General features: G+C 47.3%; 9 protein-coding genes across 12 annotated transcripts; 5 read left to right on the top strand and 4 right to left on the bottom strand.

Annotated features, from left to right (window-relative positions):
• Nucleotides 1–879: 879 nt before the first annotated feature.
• H257_09951 (hypothetical protein) lies at nucleotides 880–1,884 on the top strand. The gene has a single exon (XM_009836340.1). It carries the CDS (start codon nucleotides 933–935, stop codon nucleotides 1,797–1,799), a length of 867 nt encoding a protein of 288 aa, XP_009834642.1. The 5' UTR covers nucleotides 880–932; the 3' UTR covers nucleotides 1,800–1,884.
• Nucleotides 1,885–2,421: 537 nt separating this feature from the next.
• On the top strand, nucleotides 2,422–3,049 carry H257_09952 (hypothetical protein). Its single transcript, XM_009836341.1, has 4 exons — nucleotides 2,422–2,548; nucleotides 2,595–2,709; nucleotides 2,758–2,832; nucleotides 2,881–3,049. The coding sequence occupies exons 1-4, from the start codon at nucleotides 2,447–2,449 to the stop codon at nucleotides 2,991–2,993; spliced, it is 405 nt and encodes a 134-aa protein (XP_009834643.1). The 5' UTR covers nucleotides 2,422–2,446; the 3' UTR covers nucleotides 2,994–3,049.
• A 128-nt stretch (nucleotides 3,050–3,177) lies between these two features.
• On the bottom strand, nucleotides 3,178–5,121 carry H257_09953 (hypothetical protein). Its single transcript, XM_009836342.1, has 11 exons — nucleotides 5,068–5,121; nucleotides 4,963–4,999; nucleotides 4,810–4,894; nucleotides 4,612–4,753; nucleotides 4,411–4,550; nucleotides 4,305–4,357; nucleotides 4,078–4,241; nucleotides 3,930–4,000; nucleotides 3,691–3,870; nucleotides 3,461–3,630; nucleotides 3,178–3,415 (listed from the first exon to the last, which is right to left on the bottom strand). The coding sequence occupies exons 1-11, from the start codon at nucleotides 5,072–5,074 to the stop codon at nucleotides 3,313–3,315; spliced, it is 1,152 nt and encodes a 383-aa protein (XP_009834644.1). The 5' UTR covers nucleotides 5,075–5,121; the 3' UTR covers nucleotides 3,178–3,312.
• A 125-nt stretch (nucleotides 5,122–5,246) lies between these two features.
• On the top strand, nucleotides 5,247–7,945 carry H257_09954 (hypothetical protein). Its single transcript, XM_009836343.1, has 7 exons — nucleotides 5,247–5,427; nucleotides 5,480–5,726; nucleotides 5,782–5,906; nucleotides 5,970–6,155; nucleotides 6,251–6,283; nucleotides 6,692–6,954; nucleotides 7,701–7,945. Exons 1-7 carry the CDS (start codon nucleotides 5,260–5,262, stop codon nucleotides 7,861–7,863), a joined length of 1,185 nt encoding a protein of 394 aa, XP_009834645.1. The 5' UTR covers nucleotides 5,247–5,259; the 3' UTR covers nucleotides 7,864–7,945.
• H257_09955 (hypothetical protein) lies at nucleotides 7,594–8,784 on the bottom strand. Of its 3 annotated transcripts, XM_009836345.1 has the most exons (3): nucleotides 8,370–8,784; nucleotides 8,051–8,324; nucleotides 7,594–7,840 (listed from the first exon to the last, which is right to left on the bottom strand). In XM_009836345.1, the coding sequence occupies exons 1-2, from the start codon at nucleotides 8,774–8,776 to the stop codon at nucleotides 8,090–8,092; spliced, it is 642 nt and encodes a 213-aa protein (XP_009834647.1). In that variant the 5' UTR covers nucleotides 8,777–8,784; the 3' UTR covers nucleotides 7,594–7,840; nucleotides 8,051–8,089. The 3 variants fall into 3 exon arrangements, with proteins under 3 accessions (XP_009834647.1, XP_009834648.1, XP_009834646.1); XM_009836346.1 differs by having other exon boundaries at nucleotides 8,051–8,784; XM_009836344.1 differs by lacking the exon at nucleotides 7,594–7,840 and having other exon boundaries at nucleotides 7,956–8,324.
• A 604-nt stretch (nucleotides 8,785–9,388) lies between these two features.
• H257_09956 lies at nucleotides 9,389–12,767 on the top strand. 2 transcript variants are annotated; one of them, XM_009836348.1, is made up of 11 exons: nucleotides 9,389–9,595; nucleotides 9,652–9,833; nucleotides 9,877–10,181; nucleotides 10,330–10,379; nucleotides 10,882–11,016; nucleotides 11,082–11,170; nucleotides 11,431–11,549; nucleotides 11,839–12,085; nucleotides 12,191–12,334; nucleotides 12,378–12,530; nucleotides 12,602–12,767. In XM_009836348.1, the coding sequence occupies exons 1-11, from the start codon at nucleotides 9,415–9,417 to the stop codon at nucleotides 12,701–12,703; spliced, it is 1,707 nt and encodes a 568-aa protein (XP_009834650.1). In that variant the 5' UTR covers nucleotides 9,389–9,414; the 3' UTR covers nucleotides 12,704–12,767. The 2 variants fall into 2 exon arrangements, with proteins under 2 accessions (XP_009834650.1, XP_009834649.1); XM_009836347.1 differs by having other exon boundaries at nucleotides 11,839–12,334.
• Nucleotides 12,768–13,593: 826 nt separating this feature from the next.
• Nucleotides 13,594–15,254, bottom strand: H257_09957 (hypothetical protein). The gene has a single exon (XM_009836349.1). The coding sequence runs from the start codon at nucleotides 15,233–15,235 to the stop codon at nucleotides 13,694–13,696; it is 1,542 nt and encodes a 513-aa protein (XP_009834651.1). The 5' UTR covers nucleotides 15,236–15,254; the 3' UTR covers nucleotides 13,594–13,693.
• Nucleotides 15,255–17,571: 2,317 nt separating this feature from the next.
• Nucleotides 17,572–18,568, bottom strand: H257_09958 (hypothetical protein). The gene has a single exon (XM_009836350.1). It carries the CDS (start codon nucleotides 18,305–18,307, stop codon nucleotides 17,798–17,800), a length of 510 nt encoding a protein of 169 aa, XP_009834652.1. The 5' UTR covers nucleotides 18,308–18,568; the 3' UTR covers nucleotides 17,572–17,797.
• Nucleotides 18,569–19,681: 1,113 nt separating this feature from the next.
• Nucleotides 19,682–20,683, top strand: H257_09959 (hypothetical protein). The gene is made up of 5 exons (XM_009836351.1): nucleotides 19,682–19,804; nucleotides 19,850–19,955; nucleotides 20,021–20,135; nucleotides 20,193–20,272; nucleotides 20,344–20,683. The coding sequence occupies exons 1-5, from the start codon at nucleotides 19,722–19,724 to the stop codon at nucleotides 20,629–20,631; spliced, it is 672 nt and encodes a 223-aa protein (XP_009834653.1). The 5' UTR covers nucleotides 19,682–19,721; the 3' UTR covers nucleotides 20,632–20,683.
• The last annotated feature ends 450 nt before the right edge of the window (nucleotides 20,684–21,133 follow it).

Consider the following 21,133-nt stretch of genomic DNA (forward strand, 5'->3'; position numbering starts at 1 on the left):
GTCTAAGTGTGAGTTTGGTAAATATCTCAACCAGCGGTCATCTAGACTTAGCGGTCTAAAGAAAACGATATAGGACTGAACCCTCTTGAAACTACGTTATCATTTCGTACATAATTTGTTCTAGTTGAAGAATGCTTATATTTCGTTGATATAATCTACTACATAGGATGGGCTCCAGATTTTTCCGGCGCCTTGTAACGCTGTTTATAGGTACCATTGTGTGATGTCAATAATCGGCGGTTGGTCGATCCTTCATCATCCATGTGCAATCCATCCGACTACTGTAGTACTAGCACAGTATCGTGAAGCACACCACAGCTGGAGGTTCGCTACAGTACATTCCCCTCATTTCGGCCATAACGTTCAGAGCCAGCTGGAGTTTACCGAACGTCAAAAAGCGAAAACTGGAATGATACCCACTTAGACGCGTTGACTTTAACCGGGGGCACTTGGTTACTGTGTACTTACTAGTATAGATAGCATCGTCTACTAACGCTACTTACTGGTAGTATGGTGGTGATAATTCCTTTCCACTTGATTGTGGTGTTGGATTACTATACTCTCTTGGAAGAAAATGGGTTCTTCAGACAGGTCCATTTGCCCTTTTTTTGAAATGTATCTTCGTCGCAGAGTGTTCCTCGCACGACGGATTGCAAGTACGGTAAACATGGGAGTTGAATCGGCTAGTTATATACATATATCAAGTGTATCATTTACCAAGATACATACCATGCCAGGGTCAAACTGTGGTCGTGGAGCTTGAGTTCCAACATTTATCAGGTAATTTGTATACTTTATATGCATGATATGATGCATCCTCTGGTCGTCCAGAACATCGCTCTGAAAAACGCGTTTAACGCGTTTTGGGAAGAAGTGTACCAACAACGATCGAGTGCTCCTCCCACTTCGCAACTTTGCACTGGTGTTTCTACATGTCGGCCGCACGTCCCGTTGCAGATGCCGCCGTCGACTCCGCCGGCCTTCCCAGAGATGCGCGTACTGTCGTCGTCAGACCCAGCGGGGCTGCCGTCACCACTGCATCGACCTCAACGGCCTTGAACGTCCGCGTGACCGTGCGGTATCCTGCACCTGCCAACGCCAAAGTCCCCGACATCCTCGCACTCTTCCGCAGCGCGACGTGGGTAAACGTGATGATCCGATACATTGTCCCGTACTTGAAAACGTCGACCCCGGCAAACCGCGACATCGTGGCGAACCTGCCCCATCATGCTTGTGGCGACTGTGAAGACTGCGTGATCTGTATGAGCTGCATGAACGACGCCGTGACACTTCCTTGTGGACACCACTTCCATTCCGACTGCATCGATGCCTGGTTGCGGCTTCGCAGCACGTGTCCTACGTGCCGCCACCAGATTCAGAATGCGTTCTCTGGACGGTATGCTTTCAAAGGCATCAACACGGCGCTAGTGATCGACGAACTGGACCCAGCCATCTCCGTGGAGGCGCTGCAGCGGATGGAACTCGGTGGCCGTGTGCTGAAGGCGGTGGTGCGCATCGCGATGGTTCCGGTCACACATGTACCCGAACTGGAGAAGTTTCCGTGCGAACTGAACGCCATGGTCATGACGGGGTCGCATGCGATGGTCCAACATCTTCATCGACCTGCGTCTACTGCCACCACCACTCCCGCCACCGCCCTGTCTACCACGTCGACATCTACGCCGCCGATCCCACCGACCCTCCCTTCCCTGCGCTGCCGACAACCATCCAGGAGTCGCGTGCGTTCGCCGACGGCGGTTGACTTGCCTGTGGTCAAGCGACGCCGAGTCGTGCGTTGAGTTGCTGTATTTTGTTGTCCTATAAACCCCACCCTATTTAATAATTGACTGTCAATACAAGACTTCAGTGATGAATAAAACTGGCGAAATATATTATTTTAGATACATCTATGTGGGTGGAATCCAAACCACAAGGAAGAGGGTGATGCAGTGAGAGAGCGAGCAGTCTACCTACCGCGACGTACATGCCGATATGTATGCTGCCGTGTCGGGCATAGAATAGAATGGGGCGACGATATGTAGGGAGTGGGTGGTGCTGATAGGAGTCAGTCTCATCATGGAAGTCCTAAGATCGGAGGATTATGTGGTGGCTCGAGGCTGCCGGTCTGCGATCGTTGTCCTAGCGACACATTCGTGAACAATGAACACAGCTACAGCATCCTCGACTAATGTCGGTGTGAGGTGTACATACAACTGTATTTCCGTTGTCGTCCTCTACTCGTAGGCGTGGCTAACGTTAACCATTCATCGCCGCATTGGCAGCATCGCCTTCGATTTGGTCGTTGCGAGTAGCGTCGTGCACTCGTTCGGAAAACCAGGCTTTGATTGGTTGCAAATATATATTTATAGCCAATCCTACTCGAGCATTGAAGTCGGTTGTGATTGGCCGAGACGAAAGACAGCAGAATTCCACCGACATCGTCGCCATGTTGCTCCGACGCGTGATGGGGCCGGCGGCCACAGCATGGAGCCGCCGTCATTTCTCGGACTTTCTTCCCGACCTGATCATTACCAAAGCGACATCTAACGTACGTACATGCGCTGCCTGAACTAGCCTATCTCATTTTGGTGTAGCAACTGAATGCACTGAATCGAACGGCGGCAACAAAGCAGCACTTGCGGGTTGCCGTGGAAGGCGGAGGATGTTCCGGGTTTCAATATGTGATCACACTGGAAGACACACCGCTTGGTATGCGATGTTCGTCGGGATGGTGAGATGCTAATTGGTGGAACGTAGAGGAAGACGACCGCGTGTTTGAGAAGGATGGCGCTGCCGTCGTTGTCGACCCGACGTCGATGGACTTGCTCAAAGGTACCATTATGCACATTCTGTCGATCAGATTCTGATCTATATGTGTAGGAAGCACCGTGGATTTCGCGCAAGAGTTGATTCGGAGCTCGTTCACGGTGATCAACAACCCGAACGCCGTCAGTGGCTGTGGCTGTGGTAGCTCGTTTGAAATGAAAGAGTAATGGCGAAATCACATGTAAACAGTACCATCCTAACTCCTGCGGCGGCACTAGTTCTTCCTTCATGCAGTCCCCTCGACAGTATTCCCTGCCTCAACCATGATGACGATAGCCTCACATATCCAACAGATCGTTCTTCACCTCCAACCAGTATATCTTTGAAATGGGGATTGCTATCCACAAGAAATGCACACAAAGCCCAATATTATTCAAAATTCTTTGGATATTTCTGGATTTCATGATATATTTTGCACTAGTAAGTACTACTAGTAAGTACTTATGCGTAGTCTTGACCGATGTGCATTATGACGCATGGGTTTATCTACTGATGCACTGGAAGGACATTCGGCGGGGTTGGCAGCGACGACGCCCCTCGAGGGGATTGAAGCCGAAGGTTGTCGGACGATGCTGTCAGCGGCGCATTCCTACCAATTACATGAGACCATGTCTATCCATAGATCCTAACGTACTTGATCGAAGGGGTCACGGGACGCTCGCGCGCCTTGTCGCCCGGCACGTAATCGTAGATGTCAATGATGCGAATGGCAGCATCCGCACCAGCCAGTGCCAGTTTGTCACCGGCAGGGGAAAAGTCCAGAGTAAACACACCACGACTAAGGCCCGCGACCGTTCCAATCAGCTACACACGTGCAATCATCATATTCATCAGCACCACCAATGCAATGCCGCTGGTCTGTACCTTGTTCGAGACATGGCTAAACACTTTGCCTTCGTTCGACCCGCTCCCTCCCGCGGCAATCAAGTTGGTCCGTGGGTCCTTGGTGAATTGAGCGGCATAGAGGAAACATGGCTCTCCCTTCAACGCGCTTTGGTTCCACGGAATCGTGCAGAAGCGCTTGCCCGAGCCATAGTCCCACAACTATTCCCATTGCAACAAATTCGAAAATGAGCAAATCAGCGATCCGGGGCGCTGGATACCTCCAGGGGATTCTCGGGGCGCCACGACCCGGTCAAAATTTCGTTCTTGGCATTGATGTCGATGGCGTCACCTACATTGAGAGGAATGGTGGAGGTTGGTGGATAGCTCTGCGCGGAGGCGTTGGCGGGATGTCGTCCCATCATATACCTGCGATGTGCGGTCCGTAGATGCCGCGGACAGAATGGCCCACGCGGGTATCCCAGATCTGGATCGTGTTGTCCCATCCGCCCGACACGATGGTGTTCTCGTCTAACGGATGATACTTGACACTGAACACGCGGTTGGAATGTCCGGCGGTAAGCGTCCCATGTCTACGAACGGAGGTGATGATAACATGAGAGGAACGCTGGCACGAGGATGATATCATCGGTTACCCGCCCTTCATGGAGATCACTTCGGTCTTGGTGGCTTCGTCGTACACACGAATCTAACCATGCACCATGATAGGACGACGAAGAAGAGATCGAATGGCAGTATTACCACATGATCTTTCCCTGACGTGGCAAACATGGCGCCGTCGGGGCGGTAGTCCAACGCGTACAATTGATTCGTGTCGTCGGTGATGGCATGCAGGCACTTTCCGGACGTGATGTGCCAATGCTCCACCGATCCATTGGAATCTAATCGTCACGGATGAGATCATGATGGATCATGGTAGAGATGGTAGCGATGAGGACGTACTCACGGCAAGTAGCACGTTCTTGGTCTTGGACGCACTCGTGAGCGGCCGGAACCGAATCGCGGTACATGGCATGCCAAAGCCAAAGTTGTGATGCGGTTGCATGAGGGTATACGCGAGTGTGCCGTTTTGCACGTTAAAGATCTACATGGAGCAATCGTCATAGAGGATGGACATTCGTATGCCGGAGAGGGACGCACGCGGATGGCACCATCGCCGCATCCTGCCGCCAGCAGTGCGCCATCGGGGGAAAATCGCGTGCAAAACACTTCCGACGGGCATTCGCTGTCGAACGATCGTGACTTCCCACATTCGTCGTCGCATGCACGCATATTGATAATGTCGGCACCTACCTAATGGTGATGCTCGGGGCTAATCGCTTGATACGGTCTACACACGGTATCGGCGTCATGACACCCTTCTCGTAGCCAATGCTACATGTGCGAATCCTCACGTACCGTCCATGCTGGGGCGTGAGTTTGGTCACCACGGAAATGACGGTTTCAAAAAAAAGATCCCACAAAAAAGAATACTATTAATAGTATCATTCACCCGAAAATACTGCCGAATTTAGCAAGAATTGTTGGATATATTTCTGGAAATAATGAAATAATATGACCAAATTATATGATCGGTTAAAATACTCCACCATGGTCGTGTATGCCGTGGATGTCGGCGGGTCGACCCTGAAGCATGGCGATGTGGCCGGGGCGACATATGCTGTGTCATCAAACTGCGTGCGGGTGAATGCCAAGCAGCACACCGCGCAGATCCGCCGGCCCATTGAGCGGGGGTACGTCGTCAATTGGACATTGCAGGTATGCAACCGATCAAATCTCCGTGCTCTTCTTGTCATCAGCATGGACGTAGGGAGACATTTGGCAGGAAGCATTGACTGTTGACCCAGATGCGACGTTGTTGCTCACCACACCTGTCTTCACCCCAGAGAAGCTCCTGCACACGCAGGACGAGGTCGTGTTCGAGGAGTTCCACATGGCGGGGATGGCCAATGTGATTCCGCAGGCCATGGTGCCGTTGACGTTGTCGTCGTCGTCCCCTGTGCATGTCATCGTGGACGTAGGGTTCTCGGCCACGCACATCGTGCCTTGGATTGACGGTTCGTTCACGCATGTCCATCCCACCGACACCTTTCCGACATGTCGTCAAAACAGGATCGATCGTGTGGGCCGGTGTGCGGCGACTAAACGTCGGCGGCAAGTTGCTGACCAACTACCTAAAGGAATGCGTGAGTTTTCGCCAGTGGAACATGATGGATTCGTTCGACCTCATCAACGACGTAAGTTGATATGTATCCTATTAATATATATATATATTAATATATATTATGATATTTTATTAGGTCAAGGAGGCAGTTTGTCGTTGTTCGTTGGAGTTTGACAAGGACATGAAGGCGTATGCTACATCCTCAGGTCCTAGTACTACTACTAGTACTACTACTGCATCTATCACCCCCACGCATCCTACTCCACTGGTTCAACAATGGGCACTCCCAGACTTTGTCCATTCATATCAAGGCAAATTGGTGGTAAGTTGTAGTAATAGTAGTAGTACTACTAGTAGTAGTAGTTCATAGAATGGTGTTGTATTCAAAAGGGGTACTAACTCAAAGGACTTCTTTAGACCCCCACGACCGATTTGCCGCCGCATGTCCAGGTATACTAGTATATTCCCAATCGATGATGTTCATGCATGTGCTCTGTTCTGTTGGCTTTGTGATACTTATCAAAATATCAAAAAATATTCATACATGGATGATGGACTAATGATTCAGTTTTATCTTATTCGATGGTTATATACTGTATATGTATATATCGCTAGAATGGAAGATAAATCTATATGAGGTTGGTATTTTTGATACATATATTGCTCGAGAGGGTCGAATATTAGTAGCTTGATTGAAGAGTATAGACACATATAGTCCAGACGTGAATATATGTATATAATGTAGATATATATATATGGATGAAACACGGTTGAAAATACGATTCTCCTCTTTGTACTTGTTATTATTTAGAATGTATATATATATATATAGGTCTTGACGATGGGTACTGCCTGTAGGTGTTGCGTGTGGGTGTGGAGTGCTTTGCAGTGCCGGAAGTGCTATTCCATCCATCCGACATTGGAATCGATCAAGAAGGTATCGCAGGCGGCATCGCAGATGCCATCGCGGCGTGCCCTCCATTTGTCCAGGGTCTGATGTACCAGCACATCGTTGTCACTGGGGGGTCGTCCAAATTCCCGCACTTTATCGATCGGTTGCGCGTCGATTTGCGGCCGCTCGTACCCGCGGAATATGCCCTCCACGTCACCCTTCACGATGAGTACAGTAGAGTTCTTTTTACTGATGTGCTGTATGTTGGTATATGAGTACAGTAGAGTTCTTTTTACTGATGTGCTGTATGTATATATGTATGTATATGAGTACAGTAGAGTTCTTTTTACTGTATTGCTGTACGTTGGTATATGTATATAGGTGATTGATAATTGTTTTTCTGTGGTCCTGTACCATATTGAGCTCGATTGTGGTTGTATTTTTGGCAATAGAGATTTTCACATAAATAATATTTGGCCTTTTTAAAATGACAGTGAGCCAATAGCATTTTGACCGTATGGAAATGTTTTGTGCAATTTAGACTATACAGTGTTGAGTATATAACGGCCTGAATTGACATGGGAATATCAGGCACTTTGGATTGGCAGAAATTCACACCAAAACGTGGTTTGATTGGCTGATTCAGTGGACACTACATACCGGTATTACCGTTGTGTGCTTTATATATATTGTCCTTTTACCCAAAATTTGGCTGACTTTTGTGCTGATTCACCAAATCTGTCGATCGATTCTTTGCCCTGACCTTTGTAAAGATCGTCCAGTATCACACTAATTGCAGTCACACACCAATTCGGTGTTGCATTGGTCGAATAGTGAGAATTTGATTGGCCACTTCATCAGTGTTGTGGGTTTTGATTGGTCGATATATCGAATCGACTTGACAATATATAATGCTGTACAATAGTGATAGCTCTGTTTGTGGTGTTGCTTGGTGGATCTCATGGTTACTGGTAGCCCCGTTGGCGCTGTATGGCGAGGCTGCCAAGCATTTGCAAACACTCGGACGTTCAAAGAAGAAGCAGTTGTTACCAAGGAAGAGTACATGGAGATGGGAAGCGCGGCGTTGTACCGATGGAGGAACAAAGCGATGACACCTACGCACGAGTGGAAGCAATGATGACTGACTAATGTATCAACGTGTAGATAGTATTACTAAGCGATACTACTACTAGTAGGATTGGGATATCCCTGTTTCCATATTGGTAGCGTTGTGATTGTATATGAGAGTGGATACACCACTCCCACAAATACGAACGACTGAAAAAATGGAAGTCAGGGAAAACACATATTTGAATGTGAAATACCATATTGATTGTACAATCAACGGCAAGGCGATAGCGTAGTTACCGACGATGTCGTTGCGAGGGTCTGCTACTACTCCGGCTACGTCGGGAGGTGGTTGGATGGGGTCGTTTGGCCCCCACAGGCACACGGAATGGCCGATCACGGCCGCCAAAGCGGAGCTGTCCCGACTCCTTTCGACCACCTAATCCCCCACCCAAACGCCGGGGCTTCCACCCCTTCATGACGCGCGCGCGCTCATATTCGACGAGGATCGTGCGGCCATCGATTGTCAACCTGTATACATATGACACGAGTATAATAAAGCCATTAAGCATGTACCTATTCGTGGCGACGTACGCAGCTTCAAAGTCCCGCTCGTGGACAAACTCGATGAACGCATACCCACGGCTCTCCTGTGTCACCGCATGCCGGACAAGGCGTAGGCGTTCGATGGGTCCGTACGCGCCAAATACGGATTGCAACGTCTCCTCCGTCGTGGTGAAGCTCAGCCGCGCCACAAACAGCGTCGCATATGGATTTCCCACAATCTGCGGATCCTTGGACGGGTCAAACTTGGCCTGCTCTGCGCGGATCAGGGCCTTGTCATGCGGAACATTCGACTCGCACCCGTCGATGGCACCGATGAGCGCTGGATCGTACTCATGCGCATACCAGTACTGGCCCTTGGATCGATCTCTGTCGCGGTGTCGAGGATTACTGTCGCTGCGGTCCCGCCTTCGATCCATCACGCGCGTCTTTCCAAAATACTTGCCCTGTTACAATAATAAATGTAACAATTGTTTTGCGTAATATAAAATACCATATCGGTCATTATAACGAATTATTATTAGTATATACTACTACTCCGTGTACTAGAATAATAACACTTCAGTAGTACGTTATAATATACTATTTTAATAGTATATTAAAACGTTATTATAACGTACTACTGAAGTACTATTAAAATAGTACTAAGTATACAGTAGTAATATCTAGTAATTGGTTTAAACGTCGATGGCCAGTTTATGTGCCTTCAAATTGGCCAATGGATTTGCTTGATATTTGGAATAGCCAATCGAATCACTAAAACCTAGTATATATTTTAAGTTTAACGTTACAGTAAATGCGTGCGATGGTCCAAAAACAACAATAACAATTTGTTACAATTGTGCATTGGACTGTATTGAATATTAACAGGTGAGCATTTGAAAGAAGCGTATTGTATTATGCTATGAAATGTAAAGTCGCACTTCCGAAACTCTATAATTAAATTAATGAGTCACATTCGTTGTATGCATTCATTAGTTTTTACAGGAAATGTAGGCAAATATACAAACACCCCGCCTTGTCCGCCATCCCTTCGCTGTCTGTCGGATCTCTCAACATGGCTACATTCAATCTCCAAGATGAAGCAAGAAGCCTCGTCTACGGAGGACGACATGATCGTGATGAGGAGAATGACGCGGTCGAGGACCTGCCTGCTGTCGTCGCGGGACAGCGCGCAGGAGCGAAGCGCGGCGCGTATTGTCGATTCCCAGACGGGTGCACCAAGTACGCCCAGGCAGGTACGTTCCTGGTTGTTCCTTCCATGATCTACCGCCACTCATACCCGCTGACGTAGGAGGGTTATGCATTGCGCATGGTGGCGGGCGTCTGTGCACCGATCCGTTGTGTCCCGAGTATCACACACGAACATGCAAGAAGCATGGCGGCACGAAGAAATGCTCGCATCCCGACTGCACCAACGTGTCGGTGGGGAAGACGCGCATGTGCAACACGCACGGTCCCGGTCGGCGGTGTCAGGTACGTAACCTCGTCCTCTCTCCATCTCCTCATGTACACACAGACGGACGGGTGCGACAAGGTGGACGCGGGACGAGGGTACTGCATGGCGCATGGCGGCGGCCGCATTTGCAAGATGGACCATCCCACTGCGTGCACGAAGAAGCAATACCGCGGCGGCTACTGCTACGAACATGCGATCAAACCCAAGTGCCAGTCGGAAGGATGTACGAAGATGGACCTCGGGAAGGGCCACTGCAAGACCCATGGCGGCGGATACGCATGTAAAGTGTCTGGATGTGTCAAGAAGGATCAAGGCAAGGGCTACTGTATCGCACATGGCGGCGGCAATCGGTGTCACATATCCGGGTACGAACGAGTGTGTGAGTTATCTGCATCGTGCGGACGTAGGGTGGTAGCTAGTAGTAGGGGATTAGTATATGTAGTAGTAGATACAAATCTTTTTGATATGCAATATGTTGATATAACAATATATATATTAATATATGTTTTATAGATGCGACAAAGTGAATCGAGGTGGCGGGTACTGTAAAGCCCATGGTGGAGGTAAGATATATATATAACAGCTATAAGTGTAAGGTTAGACCAAAGAACGAACGAGTTGGTTGGCAATACACAAGTTTCTATTTATGTGTATATTTTAATTAATATTCTTTGTATATTTTAATCAATATTCTGTTATATTTTGATTTATGTTCTGTTTATATTTTAATTAATATTTTAATCAATATTCTGTGTATATTTTAATCGATATTCTGTTTATATTTTGATTTATATTCTGTTTTGATAAAAACATCATGATATTTATGAGTGTGATACTCTACATCGGACAAATATTGTTCCATGGTGGTAATCTTCCTTCCTTTGTGGGTATGTAATGCGTACAAGTATATATATATATATATATGTACGCATGTCCAATGTATCAGCCGGGGAACGCTGTACAGCTGTCGAGTATTATATAAATATATATATGCCTCATGCGATGGGGTTTTGCGTGAACTACCGATATCTCGGCCTCTTTGCAGCCGTTTTAGCCTGAAAATAGGCAAAAAATGCGACGTGGTGTCGTGCAAGTGTTGGGTGGTCGGCGGAGGTCGATGCAAAGCCCACGGAGGTGGAAACAGCAGCAACAGCAGCAGCAGTTGCCACTCCACCACAGGCAAACGGTGTGCCGAGCCAGGTACTAGTGACTTGTCTCGCTGGGTTTAACGACATTTTCAATTCTCGTGATATAATCGTGTGTAGGATGTACCAAGTACAACCAAGGTGGTGGGTACTGCCTGGCCCACGGCGGAGGTGTCAAATGCTCGACGGACGGCTGTATAAAGAAACAGGTACATAAAGCAGTGTTGCAATATATATATATATATATATATACATAAAGCAGTGTTGCAATATATATATATACATGGATAATCATTTTTGGAGCTACCAACCAAGGTCAAAGTTGGCATGGGTGGCTGAAGCGTTTATATACATATTGTCATGGACACCATTATTGCAAATAGTATTGGTCGCTGCCAACTTTAGTGAAATACGTTGAAGAGTTCCTATTAGGATATATATATATATATATATATACAAATGGTTGTAGACACGGTATGGGTTGTGCAGTGGCCATGGCGGCAAGGCGCGATGCCACGTCACAGGGTGCGACAAGATCAGTCAGACCAAAGGATTGTGTAAAGCCCACGGCGGTGTCAAAATCTGCAGGTCTCATATATACATTACTAGTTAGTTGATGATATTTAATTCATTTTAAGAGGTATCTTGGGACTGTATTACCAACGTTTATGCTTTTTAGCCAATCATATTGCAACCTGCATTCTTTTGAGCCAATCATACTGTTTTGCTCGATGTGTTAAGCAAAAGGTTGCAATGTGTATGTTATTTGCTGCACATGGTTCTCCGACGCTCTATATACAATGGGTAGTTGTGATCTAGTTACTACAAATATATATATATATATATATAGTTTATTGAACGATTCATATGGATGTAGTGCGCTGTACTGTTCACGACAAGCCAAGACCAAGGGTTTATGCATTGCGCATGGCGGCGGGCCCAAATGCAAACACCCCACAGGGTGCGACAAAGCCCAGCGAAGTGGGGGGTTTTGCAAGGCACATCTCGCCAGTCGGGCTAGTACTACTAGTACTAGGACTAGCCTCAGCCCGACCGACCAACCCGACAGCCATCCATCTCCTTCGTCATATACTATCCCCCCGCCGCAAATGGTCGTAGCATCGGTACAAAGCCCATCTCTCCATATCGATCCACCCTGTCGCACATTTGTACTATAACGAATATATGACGATATTCTGTGTGCCATATATATATATATGTGTGTGTAGTCCACCCGCCACCACTTGTCGCCTTCCAGTGCGACGTTTTCAGCGTACCCCACGACCAGTTCGCTGCACCATCCCACGTACTCTGCCGCTTCGATGCTCAATCCGAGCGCCGCCATCTCAATTTTGAACCCCGACACGACCGAGGTAAACGTCATGTATGCGACGACGTTCAAACATGCATATGTAGGACGAGAGTGGCGGGCGGCGGGAACCGTTGCCGGCTACGACGAGGACGTCCAACACTGTCACACATTTGCTCGACAGCTGCTTGCCGTACATGTACGCGTTGCCGTCGCTGCGCCTGGACGGGTTGGTGCCGCCCGCGTCGACGGCAGAAGAGGTATGTTCAAGACAAGCGAAATATGCGACGAGGTTACAGAGATGTGTGACAAGGTGACTGACTTTGTGTAGGTGGTGCGATCACACGGCCTGCAACATCAACTCAACCCCATCGACGAGCTCGTGCACCCCACGACCCAAGACGCAGCACTTACCATGACGTCGCTGTGGTAGATATAACAGGGGCCCCTATATCGACCACAATAACTATTGCAATATATATATCGCTCGTTCAATAAATAGGTTTATTATGGTTCAGGCACAATATAGTAACATATTTATTGCAATATAATATTAAATAATTGTTTTCACAATAGATTTTTGACAATCGCTGTTATATAGGGGCCGACAAAAAAGGGCACATTTTTGGCTTGATGCTCGTAGTTTGGATGACATGCTTGGCTTGCAATCCCGTAAATATATTATTAATAGTAGTTGTTCGACTACTGGACTAGGACTACTGTAGTAACGTTAGTAGTTAGTAATATTAATACTAGTACTAGGAGTACGACTTTTCGTTTGATATCCGGTCCATCCCGTCGTCGGTATGACAGGTGGATGAGAAAATCTCTCAATTGCATACTTAAAGCAACATTATTCGTAAGTATACTTGACCTAAGCTCGTCCTAGCGGATAAAAAATACGAGTAAATATTAGGGCCTGTTCCAAGTACTATTAATAGTAGATATTTTTAGCAAATGGAAAAGTGGTTCCAAGTACAGTTTCCTACTTTTGTACCTCTAACTCACTAAGCCAAAAGTAGAAAAAAAAAGAAGGGGTATATCGAGTTTGATTGGCTCGTGCTATTTCTAAAAACTACTGTTAATCGATTCTTTCATTTTTTATAATATTTTGTTTCGTGATTATTTTTGGTTGTTGAAGTACTCCGAACAAGAAATAATCAGGATATATTATAATATCCTGACATAGGTACAGATACACCGACCTCTACAGACTTCTCCGAGCAACGACACGAGCCCCGTTTCATCATTGTGTTGATCGTCCTGCACATGTTCTACTCCTGTATGTATATATCGTTCCTTCTTGATATATATATATATATATCGTGATATTACAAGATACTGTATTCGTACATATTATATATACATACTGTCATATAACCGTTCTCGAGTAGTATATAATATCTACTAGTACTAGTAGTTTTTAGGGAAGCGACGCCAGCAGCGACTGCACGAGGCCAACGCCAAAGCCCGTGGCTAGGTCGTCTTCAATCACAGGGTACGCCATGTCGACATGGATCCACTTGCCCGAGGTCTCATACTCGCCCAAGTGGTTGGCAATAAACTGACCAGCGCAGCTCACTTGGGCGTTGGTGCGCGTCTTGACGCTGTTCTTCATGTCGGCCACTTTGCTCTTGAACTCATCGCGGAAAAACTCGGGGGCGTACGGCAACGGGTGAACAAAGTCCCCAGAGGCCTTGCCGGCCGCGACTGTCCATGCTTCGAGGTCGTTGTCGTTGGACACGACGGCGCCGAACCGCTTGCCGGTGGCGATCCCCTGCGCGCCCGTGAGTGTAGCCATGTCGAGAATCACATGCGGATTCAAATGCTTGGCGGCATATGCGACACCGTCACCGAGCACCAGCCGGCCCTCGGCGTCCGTGTTGTTGATCTCGACCGTCTTGCCAGAGTACAACGTGTGGATGTCATCGGGGCGGGTGGCGAGGGGACCCACGGCGTTTTCGGCGAGGCAGAGCACCACATGCAGCGGCCGAGAGGAGGTTCCGGCGAGCACGGCGGCTTCAAACGCGCCGAGGAGCCCCGCCGCGCCACCCATGTCGTGCTTCATGCCCACCATGCTGCCCGAGATCTTGATGGACAGTCCCCCCGTGTCGTATACGATACCCTTGCCGACCAACGCGACGCTCTTGTCTGATTTAGAAGACGACGACGGGTAGTGGCTGAGCACGACGAGCGCCGGCGGGTTTGCAGCCGCTTTGCCGACGCCGTAAATGCCGCCAAACCCTTGCGTGTTGAGATCTTCGCCCTGGATCACGGTGATCTCGGCATGGACGCGCGCCGCGACCGCCTTGGCTTCCGCGACAAACGTGTCCGTGTTGAGCTCGTTGGGAGGCGAGTCCACAAGGCGTTGGGTCAAGTGGATGCCCGTCGCAGTTGCGTTCAGGAACGACACCGTGGACGCGTCCACGGTGTGATCGAACACGACGACGACTTGGTCCAACGCCACGGTCGTCGACACGCCGTCCGTGATCACGCCACTCTGGGTGCCGCTGCTCTTGTGGCTGTACGCCGTGGAAATACCCTTGGCCACGGCCACACCCGCCGAGACGGTGGTGGTCGCATGTTCTGGCAACGTGAACGCGACAATCACGTCCTTGTTGTCGGGCACGTTGCTGCGGACAAGCGCGGAAATCGCATGCGGGCGCGAGAGGGTGTTGTAACGGGAGATGAACGTCGGGAGTTGTGCGACAACAACGCTGGCGACACCACGGGCACCGAGAGACACGTACAAGTGCGTCGAGGCGGCGCTGTCAAGGCCCGCGGAGAGTTGCGCCACAGCGTGTTCAAGGAGCGCGGTGTCGACGGCGGTGCCATTGTTCAGGCGAGTGAGGATCTGTTGCGCGAGGGCAGTGGCGGGAGTCTCCTTGGTGCCGATCACGACTACTTTGGGGAGCGCACCGGCATAAGCAGGGAGTGCGTGGAGGTCGGCAACGTACTTGACCATGGGGGATGTGGACGCTTCCTTGGAAATTGAAAACTGATGGAAAATTGGCCTCCAGAAAAACAATGATGGCATCATGGCATGCTGATATTACAACATATAAGCATAGTTAAGCCTGATTAAAACATATAATGTTGTATCCGAATATAAATATATGCATATGACCACGATTTCAAACTTGAACTTGGAAAGGCATTAGGTGTGCTGAGATACCTCGGAATTGTCCGGAGGTTAATTTTAAAACCGTTCTCCTTGTATTTTATACTAACGTTAGTACTTGGAAACCAATATTATATTGCCCACTTCGGGTTTGAAACCCGAGTCAGCGGATAAAATATGCAATTGAACCATTCCTTGCAAAATCCTTTGCAATTAGAGCGAAAGATGCTATCGTGGAAGGATTACACGACGGGGATGTGCCTTTTTATAAAATTTCCGAGTATTAGGCAGCAAAATGTGACGCTTCTGGGCAAGCGTATATCGTTGGCCATTCGCCAACACCGTCGGAATCCTCAGCCAATCAAATGCTTTCGGATATGAAGCGTTCGAAATATCGATTATCGTCTTGGTTACCTGTACTATAATATTAATCGTACTACAGTACTGTAGTAGTAGTTACTAGTAAAGTGCATATTTCGAGCTGTACTAGAGTGCGAGGGTCTCAGACGATACGTATCGTATGACAGTCTCAAAAAAGGCCTCGTTGAAGTAACACGGACTTGCCAGCACTATGAGTAAGATGAATGTAGGTTTAACTAAAAGTACAAATTTTATTGGAGATTCGGTGTGATTTTCTCGCCGAGCGAATCGAGCACCAATTTCTCCCATTGGCCAATCCGAAATTACTTGTCGCTGATTGGCTATAATACATTTTCATGGAAAGGGCGAAGTGGATATTGGCCAATCAGATGTCTCGGCTCTAGAACCATTGCAAAATTGGGAAATTTGAAGAAAATCGACAATATGTTAACCCCCTTCACAGAGTAGATACAAAACTTTTATATTATCTTACAATTCGTATGTGGAAGAGTATATATTTATTATATTTTTTTTTTTTTTTTTTTGTGCATTCTGTGGTTTGGCAGCTCTATTTCCGTCCAACATAATTCTTGAATTGGATCCCCCGCCAACCTTAAAAATTGATGGGGAGACAGACACCGTGACCGTGAGCAACACACCCTCGATAGACTTTTCCTTCTAGACAAACTCTAGTGCAGTAATAAGGCATTTCACTGTCTGAACTGAAATCGGGAATACGGTGCTGCAGTCGCCATGCCTACAGACCCCTTGTATACACTGTGTTGCTGTCAGAAGCAAACGATAGCTTCATACATTTACGTTAAGATTAAGCTTATTGCGCATTTCACCCAAATTTGAACGTGCGAGTCATTTCGCCAAATAGCACTGGGAACCATTTGATCCAATTTAATCTTGTAAAAACTATACAATACAAAGATTTGTAGTGTGGAGGGACTGGGCAGAATTAAACGTTTGGATTGGCAGAAATTCTGAAGGACGTACTAGTAATTTGATTGGCTTAGGCAGTTCTTTAACCCCTTTGCTGATGGCCCCAGTTTCCAATCAATTTTGACAATACCAGCTACTTCGAAGTACTTCGAAGTAGTAAGTACTCCGAGTATGTATTAATACTAACGCTAATACTTAGTATTTAATACTTGGAGTAGTAGTTAGTTTACGAGTGTTACGTTTCTACGTGCGGTATAGAAGTACAGTGTAGTACAAGACTTTACAAACAGGTTGGTTTTTCTCGAAACAGGACGTGTAACCCGAACTCATCACAGTATGTTGTATATACAAATTGTAAGTTTAATTTAGTTTACTGTAACATACTAGTATAATGTTTGCTGCATAAACGCTACTAGTACTCGAGTAGTAACAATAAGTTAATATGAACATTGTACCTCACAGGCCACGCTACAAAGCAGTTCAATACATCTTAAACTTGATATTCTTGCTAAAGCGATATTACAATATTTCAACATGAGTCATTTTTCACTGTATTACATTATATCGTTTCACATCTAATAAACGCGTTTTTCATTTTATGCATGAAAATAGGTGAAGATCTGAGAACAATTCTCTCATACTATTAGTACACACTATCAAAAGCCTGCCGACTACAGTACAGTACTGGATCTCGTACCATTACAATTATCTAGCGTACTAAATGGCATACTTCGTACCATACGTTTAGCTCCATTTTGGTCTTAGGATATGGCAACATTATCTTTTCTAGGTAAAATATGCATATATTTCGCCAAATATGTTGGCGTCTCAAATAGAGGACACATGCGTGAGACATGGCCGGCATTTCCAATCTCTCCTCGACTCCATCATCAACATGCGCGCTTCGAGCTCTGCCGCCGCCACCGCCGTGATGGTGCTTGCCGCGTCTTCTGCGTCGGCCCTTCAATGCACCACGGCCCAGATCAACCAAGTTGTGTCCACCGCTCAAAACTCGGCAAACGCGATCCCATGCACCCAGGTGATTGGGTTCTCCTTGTCGGAATTCATCACGAGCCCGTCGCTGACCCCGACGGAATCTCAACTGGCCAAAGCCACGGCGAACCCCAACTGCGCGGCGCTGGTCAAGGAGTTGCAGGGACTGACCATCCCCGCCAACTGCGAATGGTGGGGTGTGCCGGTGAAAACGCTACTGCAACTCGACTTCAAGGGATGGGTCGTGGCCAAGTCCCAAGCCATCGACGTGCCTACTGCGACACCGGGTGCCACCACCAAGGTCCCCATCACGACCGTCCCCAGCAATGATGACGAGAACGTCACGACCATTGTCCCCACGACCACTGCCATGATCACGGCGACCACGACGACCACGACGACCATCAGACCTCCATCAACTTCCCGTCTCAACGGCACCAACACGACGGTCCCCACCACCACCGAAGTGATCACCACCGAACCCCCGTTTGCCACCGACGAGCCCACCCTTGAACCCGACGTCACGACCACCAAGCGACCTACCACCACCACCCGCCTCCCCATCACGGCCGCGCCGTCGTCTGCCATGGCGGTTGCGTCCTCGTTGACAGCCATCGCAGTGGCCGTCGCCGCGGTGGTCGTTGTCTAATTGCCTGAGTTATGCACTTTGTTTCGTTAATACGGATACGATCGCAATCTGTCGTCAACGCATATGCATTCGCTTGAAATGGGGGAGACATTTGACACATGTTCAAGTGACATCGTCCATTGAAGAGCAACAATAGAAAATAGTGTGTGGTTATACAAACGTCGTAGACGTCTGTCGACTGTTTTGAACGAAGTTGAAGCCCAAAAGTACACCATTTTTCGATTAAGTTCAGGATATTTCTGGTATATTTCGTCCGGTGCACAACTGATTCACGCCATGTGCGTTATGTTCGCCAAGCATTCAATATATTTCGTTGTTGCAGTATATTTGGGACTAATGAGTTGCTAAACCTCTCTATTACAGTATGTCCGATACATGTCGTCACCCCACAGGCGAAATATTTCACACCCAATAATTGGTTGAGTGGTCTATTACTCGAGTATATTTCAATGACAATTTAGATGCAAATCAAAGCACATCAACGCGCTGTTTCATTACATGTACTGACTGTGAGAACCGTAATCGCACTCAAAAATGACCATCACTCATGACTCTCGCTGATTGGCTAAAAATTTGGTCACCATAATTTCGAGGTCGAAGTGACCCACAATAATATGATGCGAAGCGAGAGGCGGCATTTGGGTCGAGCAAATATATGTAATATAGCTTCTTCAAAGAAGTTTCGTAGTTTGTCAGTCTATGGTTAACTACATCCGAATACATTATGAGTTTGAACTATTGAGAATTATCCTGTCATTCGGAATAGATTATTTATTTTTGTCGTTATAGTTAAGTTTTCTACTTTTGCTGGTCATGGGAAAAGATAACTTATCTACCGGAAGTACTGTATTTTGGTTGTGGCGTAAAATAATCTATTTTTCGTTGGAATAAAAAATGTTTTCTTAAATAGATTATTTTTTTAGAACCGCTGGTAGGGCCCTGTGGTGTATCATGCCAAGCGTAGGCACATCCGCTATGATATGTATGCGAGCACGACCAAGTTCTCAACTACGCAACTGTGGAGCCACATTCACGTTCGACGTGCTCAGACGCGGCGTCTCGAAGCATTACTCGTGAGGCCAAAAGATGTCGGATTGTTCGTGATGGCGTAGCTCCGATTGGTCATTATTGCATCAATCCATTATCAGTAAACCTGATTGGCTTAAATATCACACACTTGTTTGAGTTTCGACATCCATTATTATAATAATTATAGGACGAATTTAATTGGAAAGGTCAAATTAATTACTCTGTTGAGGCCACCTGGATACAAATATCAACATATATTTATTCCAACGATTAAAGTTTGTGAGAGGTCGTATTGCATATATTTGAAGGAGCGGACACCAGTGACAAATAAGTACACACAGCAGCAGCAGCATGAAGCCACAGAAAGGAGGAGCAAAGCGAACCAGCAAGCCCAAGAGCAAGCTCATCGTGACGTTTGACGCAGACAAGCGCAAGTATGACGCATGCATCTATCCCTTACATCCTAACTCTGTGCGTAGGGACTACTTGACGGGGTTCCACAAGCGCAAGCAAGACCGACGGCGGTTTGGCCATGATATGGAAGCGTTCAAGAAGCAAAAGGCGTTGATCGAAGCCCGCAAGATCGTACGTGACACCTCCTTCGTCACATGCAGCCAACACGTCTGGATCATCATGACGGTTGAGTGTAGCGGAAAGCAGAGCAGCACGAGTTGATGGCGTCGCTGCCCGAAGTCGCCAACGTCAAGCCCGTGGCCACCGATGGCGACACCGAAGTCGTCGACTTTGACGATGCGCACACTCAAGGTATCCACGTGGTCTATCACTTTACTACCAACCAAGCTAACCCGACTTCATGTGTAGGCAAGTTTGGGGATGTGGTGACCGTGACCACATCGGTGGGGGAGCTCAAGAGCGACAGCGAAGACGAGTTGGACGACGAGGTATCTATCATGCTGTCATGCTTCCCACCCCGTTTCTCTCTCATCATGCATGCATGCAACGGACGGATTAGGAGCACGAGCTGCTGTTGGCGGCGCTGGCCAAGAAGAAAGACCGAGCCAACCAAAAGCAAAAGAACCACTTGACGCTGTTTCAACGCGTACAACTCAAGCGAAAGGGCGTCGCGCTGCCGACGAAGCGCTCCAAGATCAAAGCCGCCAAGCAAAACGCCAAGCGCAATGGCAAGTCTCAGGCCACGGCTGTATTGGCCAAGAAGGGAAAAGACGCCGGCGACGACAAGGGGGTAGACAAGCGCAAGGGGTTTCACAAAGCCCGCAAAGGCGGCAAACATACCGCGTAAACGACGTTCGAAATATATAGTAACCGAGTACCATACTGTATCCATCATACTATTCATTAGTTGTTGTGAAGGACTCGAGTAGTACAGTAGTTGGTGTATCCACCAACTAACTTTGGTATACATATAGTTAGTTGGTGGATAGGGACGTCGCCGTGGGAGGCAAAAAATATAAGGAGTCTGCGATTTGTTACGAGTTAGTTGCCCCTACACAAGAATACTACAGTACTACGAAGTAGTAACGTTATTTATTTATTATTCACGTCAACCTTAACCTTTACTCCGTTGTGTGCATAATTTACAGTTATTAATACTATTAATAGTATTATGCTTTGAAGTACTACGTGCAGTATGTCGTAACGTTATTAATACTATTAATAGTAACGTAGATGGCCAGTTAAGGTGCACTCAAATTGGCCAATGGAATTGCTTGAAGTTTTGAATAGCCAATCGAATCACTAGAAAAATGAAATTAAAAAAAATATGCAAAACTAGCCTACATATT

This window comes from Aphanomyces astaci, assembly GCF_000520075.1.
Source record: "Aphanomyces astaci strain APO3 unplaced genomic scaffold supercont1.25, whole genome shotgun sequence".
Lineage (NCBI taxonomy): Eukaryota > Oomycota > Saprolegniomycetes > Saprolegniales > Verrucalvaceae > Aphanomyces > Aphanomyces astaci.

Excerpts from the sequence above, each read along its gene's own strand:
- H257_09951 (XM_009836340.1), top strand. The coding sequence starts at position 933 with ATGTCGGCCGCACGTCCCGTTGCAGATGCCGCCGTCGACTCCGCCGGC.
- H257_09952 (XM_009836341.1), top strand. The coding sequence starts at position 2,447 with ATGTTGCTCCGACGCGTGATGGGGCCGGCGGCCACAGCATGGAGCCGC. Across the intron at positions 2,549-2,594 it reads TTACCAAAGCGACATCTAAC|CAACTGAATGCACTGAATCG; the intron begins GTACGTACATGC and ends ATTTTGGTGTAG. Across the intron at positions 2,710-2,757 it reads ACTGGAAGACACACCGCTTG|AGGAAGACGACCGCGTGTTT; the intron begins GTATGCGATGTT and ends GGTGGAACGTAG.
- H257_09953 (XM_009836342.1), bottom strand. Across the intron at positions 4,551-4,611 it reads GAACGTGCTACTTGCCGTGA|ATTCCAATGGATCGGTGGAG; the intron begins GTACGTCCTCAT and ends CGTGACGATTAG. Across the intron at positions 3,631-3,690 it reads TTAGCCATGTCTCGAACAAG|CTGATTGGAACGGTCGCGGG; the intron begins GTACAGACCAGC and ends GCACGTGTGTAG.
- H257_09954 (XM_009836343.1), top strand. The coding sequence starts at position 5,260 with ATGGTCGTGTATGCCGTGGATGTCGGCGGGTCGACCCTGAAGCATGGC. Across the intron at positions 5,428-5,479 it reads TCGTCAATTGGACATTGCAG|GGAGACATTTGGCAGGAAGC; the intron begins GTATGCAACCGA and ends GCATGGACGTAG. Across the intron at positions 5,907-5,969 it reads CGTTCGACCTCATCAACGAC|GTCAAGGAGGCAGTTTGTCG; the intron begins GTAAGTTGATAT and ends ATATTTTATTAG.
- H257_09955 (XM_009836346.1), bottom strand. The coding sequence starts at position 8,776 with ATGGATCGAAGGCGGGACCGCAGCGACAGTAATCCTCGACACCGCGAC.
- H257_09956 (XM_009836348.1), top strand. The coding sequence starts at position 9,415 with ATGGCTACATTCAATCTCCAAGATGAAGCAAGAAGCCTCGTCTACGGA. Across the intron at positions 11,171-11,430 it reads ACGGCTGTATAAAGAAACAG|ACACGGTATGGGTTGTGCAG; the intron begins GTACATAAAGCA and ends AAATGGTTGTAG. Across the intron at positions 12,335-12,377 it reads TGAACCCCGACACGACCGAG|GACGAGAGTGGCGGGCGGCG; the intron begins GTAAACGTCATG and ends ATGCATATGTAG.
- H257_09957 (XM_009836349.1), bottom strand. The coding sequence starts at position 15,235 with ATGGTCAAGTACGTTGCCGACCTCCACGCACTCCCTGCTTATGCCGGT.
- H257_09958 (XM_009836350.1), bottom strand. The coding sequence starts at position 18,307 with ATGGCTGTCAACGAGGACGCAACCGCCATGGCAGACGACGGCGCGGCC.
- H257_09959 (XM_009836351.1), top strand. The coding sequence starts at position 19,722 with ATGAAGCCACAGAAAGGAGGAGCAAAGCGAACCAGCAAGCCCAAGAGC. Across the intron at positions 19,805-19,849 it reads TTTGACGCAGACAAGCGCAA|GGACTACTTGACGGGGTTCC; the intron begins GTATGACGCATG and ends CTCTGTGCGTAG. Across the intron at positions 20,136-20,192 it reads TGACGATGCGCACACTCAAG|GCAAGTTTGGGGATGTGGTG; the intron begins GTATCCACGTGG and ends CTTCATGTGTAG.